The 8,690-nt window shown below is 36.6% G+C and overlaps 1 protein-coding gene across 2 annotated transcripts; it reads right to left on the reverse strand.

Annotated features, from left to right (window-relative positions):
• Positions 1 to 627: 627 nt before the first annotated feature.
• LOC148861512 (ABC subfamily C protein) lies at positions 628 to 7,517 on the reverse strand. Of its 2 annotated transcripts, XM_088981993.1 has the most exons (5): positions 5,958 to 7,517; positions 2,772 to 3,037; positions 1,469 to 1,675; positions 1,119 to 1,285; positions 628 to 1,007 (listed from the first exon to the last, which is right to left on the reverse strand). In XM_088981993.1, exons 1-4 carry the CDS (start codon positions 7,441 to 7,443, stop codon positions 1,160 to 1,162), a joined length of 2,085 nt encoding a protein of 694 aa, XP_088838119.1. In that variant the 5' UTR covers positions 7,444 to 7,517; the 3' UTR covers positions 628 to 1,007; positions 1,119 to 1,159. The 2 variants fall into 2 exon arrangements, with proteins under 2 accessions (XP_088838119.1, XP_088838118.1); XM_088981992.1 differs by having other exon boundaries at positions 628 to 1,285.
• Between the last annotated feature and the right edge of the window lie 1,173 nt (positions 7,518 to 8,690).

Here is an 8,690-nt window from a genome sequence, read left to right on the forward strand (position 1 = left end):
CAATTTCCTTAGATTGTATATGTAAGGGTGACTTGTTGGGTCATCCTACCCTTGTGTAGCACATTTCCGTCTTATAAAAAAATCATATCAAAGCATGAACACATTTTGGATTTTACTTTATTTGTACTGTACAAACACAGCCTAAAGGATAGACACCAACGACATTTTCTTTAGGCTCAGTTTGGAAGGAGTACAAATACAAATATGTAATCTTTCCAAAAAAAAGAAAAATCTAAGGCTGTGTTTGGTTATAATGCAAACAAATTTGTACTGATGCAAAACTATGCCAATGCAAATGATTTGAGTGCAAATTCTAACCTATTTTTCTTTCAAGTTTTAGCTTATTTTGTTTGATTGCAGTACAAATGAAGTAAATTAAGAAATGATGCAGAATAAAGTAAAATCCAAAACAAAATTAAACCAAAATTTGCATACTGCAACAAAATGCAGCCTAAATGATAGACACCACCGAGATTTTCTTTAGGCTCAATTTGGAACAAGTACAAATACAAATATGTAGAGTGCAAAATCTAATATTTTGTATGTATTTGCACTATACATATTTGTATTTGTACTCTTTCGCCCTAATCACATCTATTCCCACCAATTCCAATATGAAATGAACTCTACATGAGAAGATCAAGCTTCTTTCATTGACCTGATTTTTCCACCAATTGGAAGGCAAATTTGACAGTATTTGGTATCAGCAATAGTGAGACTTGCAACTTCAAGGTAAAAAGAATGCTAGTATAGAGTATAGAAATACAAAGTGAAGTTCATGTACGTTTAACAGTTATCTGAGAAGCAAGCATATCCAGGCTCACCCATTCAGACATCAAGGTATACCTTTGAGAGAAATTTTCAACCTCCAGATCTGCGCAATACTTCTGATGGTTTAAGGTTCATGGAACTTCAGACTTTGCAGAAGGATCCATCTGAAATCAGGTAAGTGCTTGGGGATGTCTTATCATTTACCAATGCAGCAAAAACTATTCTCACCAGAACAACTGCATCAATGGAGCAAGCATGTCTTGAACCACGAAAAATGTGTCCAAGTCTACTTTCATTCAGACCCACCAAACATGAAGGGGAGACTTTGTTTTCATATGTATCCTTACCTGATCTTCTTCCCCCTTCAGGTGCATTTGGCATTTGAGTATCACTCTATAATGGAGCGCAAAGCCATCTCAACATCAGCTAGTGGTTGCCCAGCATAGAGCTGAAGCTGCCCTTTCCTCACAAAAATTACTTTCATTGTTCTTGATTCTACTGCCTCCTTGAGTTCCTGAAACAGATCCAAACTTCTAACATCAAACCATATCCCAATGAATTATATTTGCTGACAAATCTATCATTGGAATGACTAGAAAATGAATCAGGTAAATTTTAGTGAGTGAACAATGGTATGATCTGCACAATCACAATGAATTCATAAAAATATATCAAGTTCACTAGTTCAGATATTTACTTTTATTGACAATGGAACAACATTAGCACTGAAATCCCCCAGATCCTCAAAAAATGTTTCCAATAGATAACAGAAGTTTCTGGCATCACTTCTACCCTCAAAAACAACAGTATAAGAACTACTTTCCTCCTCTAGTTGAGAATTGATCTTTAAGGAATAAAGTCCATTTCGCCCTTCACGGTCAGAACCTCTGTGCAAAAGAATAGCCTGTAATGGAAGACACATTGGCAAAATACTTGGTAGTCAGACCTTCAAACCAAAGAAGCTGTGATATAGGTAATTGATTTAAGTTATCAATAAGCAGTCTAGATTAAAAACCAACTAAAGGAAAATGAGGTAGAAAATAGTTTGGTTATTTCTCAAATATAATTACATGTGTTAGAAGGGTACAACCATAATAAACTTTTATTTTTTTTGGTAGAGAACGGGGATTTTATTGATTAACTTAAGGAGGGATGAAATGGGGCCTGGAACTACAGAAATAGCTTAGCTTGAAAATCGACCTAAGCAAATGATTCACATCATCCAATTATCTCTATAAAGAATTGCAGTTGACTAGATGGTTTAGACATTCATCAGGCAGAACTTAGGGCTACAATTTATTAAATTAAGCTGCATAAGTTCACTAACTAATTCAATGCCTCAGATGACATGGTGGAAATCTGTTAGACTCATTCAACACGAAACCAAGATCAAAGAGCATGTGGACTGGATACTGAAGTGATAAAGCTGGCAGTTCATTGTTGAAGTCATTGGACAGTCTGACCTGTGGGGCTAAAAGAAATGAAAATAAAAAAGTACCAAAAACAGAGAAATAAAGAAAAGGCAAACCCAAAGAGAAATGTGGGTAACCAAAACCATCATCTCCAAATATTCTCATATTATCTTATAAATAAAATAAATATTATTTGACCAAATCAACTGCCTTGCAGATCAGACATTGACCCAATCCAGTGTAGACTGTCACTGTAGAGATGAGCTGACATTCAAACAGCTCTATTGTCCTGTCTGGTCTGGATTTCAGAATGTTGTACTATAGCATGTTACCTAGCACAAATATCCCTTCTTGCTGAACTAAATCACCAAGAATGATGAGGTTAGAATCCAATTTCTTTGAATTGTTTGTGCAAGTAAAATCATATAACCGGAAAAGTCAATCAGTGATTATGCAGCTGATTTACTCATTTTCATACTAGTGCATAAGGAATGATGAGGTAAATCCAATTTCATTGACTTATTTATGCAAGTAAAATCATATTATTGGAGAAGTCAATCAAAGTCAATATGTGCCCGATTCACATACTAGTACATAAGGGAGGTTCAGCGACCACAAGTCATTCTCAATATCTGATGGCCTATTTTTGATGATTCGTTTTTGTTCGACTTCTCCATTTTGTAGAAGCATTCTTGAACTGCCACTACTATTCAATGGGACCTTTGTATATGTTATTGTGGAAGTGTCCTTGTTCTCTTTTGTAAAGCTTCGAGAAATCTGTCTCTTTGGCCTAGCTGATTCACTTAGCTGTGCTGACTCAACTGATCTTTTACAATTAATCTCTTGAATGTCACCTGGAAAATCAAGGAATAACTAAAATCTGTCCAGATAATTATCATATTTATATCCTTTATAATAGAACAAATTGTAACCAAACCCTTATTTTCAAGAAAAGAAAGCATGCAACATCCCATGGTAACAAATAAAAGGAAAAAAGTGGTGCACTGGTCCATAGCTTGACATATTGCAGGTTCCAATAGATATTAATCAATTTAATAGATGCATGGTGAAGAGGAGAGGAAGAGAAGGAACAACAAAATGATTACAAAACTAGCTATTTATTGGCCTAGATGGAATCAAAAGAGTCTGATGTAAAATTTCATATGAAGACATGCAACTCCATAATTGTTTCCATATGACACTTTTGGTGTTTATGAGTAAAAAGATTTTGTCCACGAGGCTTCCAATCAAAAACATCTAGGAAAACATGCTAATTGGAAACATAAAAAGTAGAAAATGGCAACTGTAGCTCCATCACATATACAAGGTTAGAAACCATGATTGCCCTCTGATTCTTGCAGAATTATGTCAAAACAGTGTATACCTGATTCATTCCAAAGGTGTTTCAATACTTGTATCATTTCATCTCAACCACATGTAGGTGCATCTCTAAGATTCACTGTCCATATTTTCATTGCCAATGTTATACTTTTTTTTTCTGTTCTTTCCACTTCTTTTAATTTTATTGCCATCTTTCTCTAAATTTTAATTCATTTTTTGAATCATTGCTATAGTTTCTACCATGCAACTAGTCCAAACTCCAGAATGTGGGTCATGCCCAGATTTCATAATACACTATATCTATTGTTAAGAACCTGTGACATTTGGGAGGGGAGGGGGCGAGAAAAAAACATAGTCAGAATCCCTATTTTACATCTATTTACTTGGTCTTCTTGTGAAGGTAATATTGTTTGTTTAAGTTCATATAAATTGATATTATGGCCTGACAAAAATTGCAGAAATGTTGTCTCCAACCATTCACATACAAGTTGGTGGTTTCTAACCTTGATTCTCAAGCATGGTTTAAAATGTAGGTGTTAGTGGAGATATCGGCAATCCAAATATGAGAAGAAACATGTTGGAAATGTCAGATGGAAACATTGTAAAGATTCTAGACATGGTAGAAACATTGTTAAATATGTGGTGTACAATGATATTTTATGAAATGACAAAAGAAGTATAGATGCACACTTCTAGATTATAATCTTGTTCCAAACCATCAAATAAAGCCAAGAAATTAAGGTTAATAGAGAAAATAATACACTATAGAGTTCCCTTGTAGACTTTAGGAGTTAAAACTATATAATAGAATAAGTTCAAGCAAAACTTAAACTCATAGAAAGTGCAAATGATTCTAATAGATCAACCAAATAACCAGTTGCACAAACAAATACTAAGATTTAGTTTCACAACCAACTAGAATTTTCCCCCAGTTCAAAGTGGCCATCATTTCCATTAGGTGGACAACACTACTGTTATTCCACACGCCTACAATATTGTTGCCAATTCACATGTTATAATACCATCTCATGTACTTCACATGGTGGTGATAGTTTTCACTGTGGAAATACGATGATTCCATTACTATTTCGTGTCAATGACCATAGAAATTGAAATATTGGGAAATACATGGACATTTTTTTTCCTGCCTTTTTTTTTGTCATTTTCATGACTAATCTGCAGACATAACAGGAATCCAGGCGGTACACAAGTTTAGTAGATTGAGTTGCTTCATATGTCCATCAATTACTTCATGTGTCCATCAAATAAAGTCTTACGAGCTGCTACACAGTGCATCACATGACTACTAAAAAAATCTCAAAAGTTGGGCTCTTGACCAAAAATATTCTTAGTTGACTAGGTACCTTTTTTTTTGGTAAATGATGACTAAATACTATTGAGCATTGAAAGATCACAGTGTTGATTTTGGTTAATAAAGACTTACAAATATCAGCCATGTGGAAAGCAATGAAGAGGAAATTTCAGTAGTCTTCCAAAACCTTTTTCTTTTTTGAATGAATCTAGATGCTAAAGTCCAACCCTGAAAAATCCCATGTAATTTTAAAGTTAGGATCTTCTGAACTTTTTATTTGTTGCACCAAGCAATCAGTTTGTGACAGGTATTCCATTATACATGTAAAGACCCATGCATCTGAGAGTAACTGGGTTTTACATTAAGTCCTGGATACCTGTCACACACTGATTGCTCAGTGCAGTAAGTGCAGGAAAAAAGTGCAAGCAGAACTGGGATCATAACCTGAGTTCCAGGTCATTCATATAAAAACTGTAGAGTTTTCATATTGATATTCTGGTTATTCTGCCAAAACCCACTTCCCAAAATCCCAGAGTCAAGCTAGAGTTTGGATGCCAAATCTGTTTAATTGAATTTATTTATATTATTTATTGTCTTTTAAGGCATGCTTTCTACATGTTCTGCAGGGAGTTCTCTCTCTTCCAAAAAAAAAACTTCTCCTAAAGTAATTTCGTTTGCTAAAAGTCATATTGTTTTAGTGGTAGAACTCCTATACAAATGGAAGGTGTCCTGTAGTTTCAACAGAGGGTGGAACAGACTGTGTTTCAAGGAGAAAAGAATCTTTTGTCCTTTATATTCCTGAGTAAGGCAGCAATACTAAGGCGGCTTGTTATAGGTTCTTTCAAGGAAAAGAGAATCTTATTTTAAGTAGATGCAACAGGAATAAAGAAGTTAAGAATTTGAGAATCTAATATTCAGAATGAACTTGAGATGTATATAGTAAATTGGAAACTAAAGCGCAAGCAACATCCTCACTTTGCATAAGTAACAAGAAATAATTGTAAAGCAAAAAAGGAATCTCATCAAGCAAAAAAAGGCATGGACCGGATGGCTAATTAAGTAATTATTAAAGAAACTCTGACCATATATTTTGCACATGCAAGGGCATTTAAGAGCCTTACCTTTCATGGTTTTAGAATTCTCAATGCCCATTGCCATCTCCCTTCTTGAATTCTCCAATTTCTTCCTAACAGATTGCATGGAACTCGACTCATTGTTAAATGGCTCTCTTCTTGCTTCTTTGTTTTCCTTCACCTCGTGAATAGTTTCTCCTAAAGCATTATAATGCATTTTCTCTATGTTCATGGAAGTACTTTCTTGAGAAGCACCATTTGTTATGTCTATCTGCTGTTCTCCACCAGATAAATCTAAAGCATTACTCAATGGATCTATAGTTATAACTTTTCTACCAATTCCAGTAGGAACACTGTTATCTTTTGGACCCTGAAATCCCTGGGGATTATTTCCAGGGCTGGATGGAGAGCTTCTAAACCTGCGCTTTTTCTTAAACACAAAATTCCCAGACTTTTTGTTGGCATTAGAAGCCTCTGAGTTAGTCATATCTTTAACCTTATCCGAACTAGTCAAATAACTAAATGAAGCCAATGGAGAATTCTCCCGAAGAGAATGGAGCCTCTTTTGTAACTTAAATATGCGCCCATCTACCTCTTTCTGTATGTTGGTTTTAACTGTAGAACTAGCAGTTTCAGCAGGAACTGAATCAGCACCATCACCAATTACATCCGAAGACGAGGCCAAACCATTTGCCCTCAACTCCCTTGCCTCACTTTCTCTAGCTTCCTTTGCCATAGCCCTAATTTCAACAATTTTCTCTAAGATTTGGGATTTATCTATATGAATGACACTACTGGGCTTAGAGCCAAACAAATTTTCAAGGGCTCCATTATTTCTATTCAATGAATAACCCTCCATTCTCTTCCCATTCCACACTTCAGATTCCGAAACCCCTAATCGAGCCGCCTCGGTCTCTTCTTCCCCATTCGTAGTCTCCCTGCCGAAACTGGTAGGTCCCAATACCCAAACAGCACATACGGTCTGCAACACGAAAAGGCCGACGACATAGAAAGCAAGTTCAAGTACCGACCTCGAAGAAATAACACCAACACCACCAGAAACTCCGTTATCGGCAATTTGAGAAACATTAAAACCCTCAGAATCCAACTCCTTCTGTGTGTCATTTTTCTCATTTACTTCTTCGACAATATCACCAAAAACTTCTCCAAGACTTCGATCAGAATAAATCTCGAGCTCCTGTTCATGTACGATTTCTAGGGTTTCGCATAGATGCTGAGGGTTTTCTACGGTTTCGGTGATACTTCTAGGGTTTTCTAGGGCTTCATGGGGAAGTAGAGGTGTAGGATGGGACTTCGTTAGGGTTTTCAAAAGCTTAGGGCGCAAATAATTCTTTCTCTTTGTAAGTTTAAATGGAGTAGGAGACGAAGCAGAAGCTAGGGCTAGGGCTCTCCCGTTAACGATGATACCAGTACGGTGAACAACGGAAGGTGAAGAGTGGAAGCTGAGGGCGTATTGCGCCCACGCCATCGCTAGCCTACGAGGACGGGGAGGCGCACAATAGTCAGTTGACATTTTTATTTCCTTGGTTCTTACTTCTTTGAATAGATCTCTGGCTGGTTCTGTCTAACGTGCACGCACAGACGCACGACGTAATAGTGCCCGTCAGATGGTACCTTTTCTTTGGGCGGGGCGCGGGAAAGTTTTCTGTTAGTTGGCACTGTGGGCGCCAATTCCGTTGGCACATCTGCGCCTTCGCATTCGACCGTTAATATCGTTACGAAATTCTGTTGTCGGAATCAAATCTCGGATGGATCGTCCGAGTCCGACCTTCCGATTGCGAAGCTGGAGCGAGTTTCTACTTCTAGTGCGATTGCGTCATCACTGGTTTATTGTTTTCGAACCATCGTAGATTCGGACGATCAGACTATTTGGCCCAAAAACTGTTTAAAGCAATCGGTTTTATTTCAACCTTAACCTGTTATTGTCAAAAACCATTGATTTGGTCAGCTACGACCGACCTTGGCAGTTGAACCATATGATAATGGTTTTTGACCATTATTTATTTATATTTTTTAAATTGGAATAAACCATTCATTCGAAGTGGATGGCCAAAACGATTCTAATTCTAGGTCGGTTTTTAAAACATTGGTTTGTTATTCTATTCAAAGCATTACTAGTATTTGTTCTCTCTCACTCTCTCTCTCTCTCTCTCTCTCTCCATGAGAAGTCCTTTTTGGATTTATTGCAATATACTTACACTTCTAATGAGAAATTATACAGGGGATCATTTAGCATGGCTTTAGTGTTGATTGAGCTGCATTGATTGAGTCATTCACGAGAAGATTTATCATCTCTCTTTTTTTATGCAAATTTCTTAAACTATTCCTACTATTTTGCGAATTAACTAACTCTACCCTTACTATTTAACTATTATCTTAAACCACCCCTACTGTTTCTGACAATTGATATTGCCATTAATCATAAATGGAAAAGGATGAAATGTCCTTTTTTCCATTAAGAGAAAAAATCCTTCTTCCTTGTTTCTATCTTTTCTCTTACCGTCCTCCCCTGTTTTGAATGTTCAATATTGAATCGACAAGAGTGGCACGAGTCTAAGTTGCAATGTGCAGATCAATTAACTAAGTTCCAAGTCTGAGATCTCGAGTGATGTGCAACATGAGTTGGATCTCCGAAGTGGAGGTCTAAGATCTGGATTGTATTTGTTGCAATGTGTAGCATGAGTCCGAGTCTCAAATATGTTGTATCAGACTCATACCACTCCAGAGGTTTGAGATATCTGGCCAGATACAGGCCAACTA

The sequence above is a fragment of the Nelumbo lutea genome, chromosome 4, assembly GCF_056320005.1.
Source record: "Nelumbo lutea isolate HS-2025 chromosome 4, American lotus-T2T, whole genome shotgun sequence".
Taxonomy (NCBI): Eukaryota; Viridiplantae; Streptophyta; class Magnoliopsida; order Proteales; family Nelumbonaceae; genus Nelumbo; species Nelumbo lutea.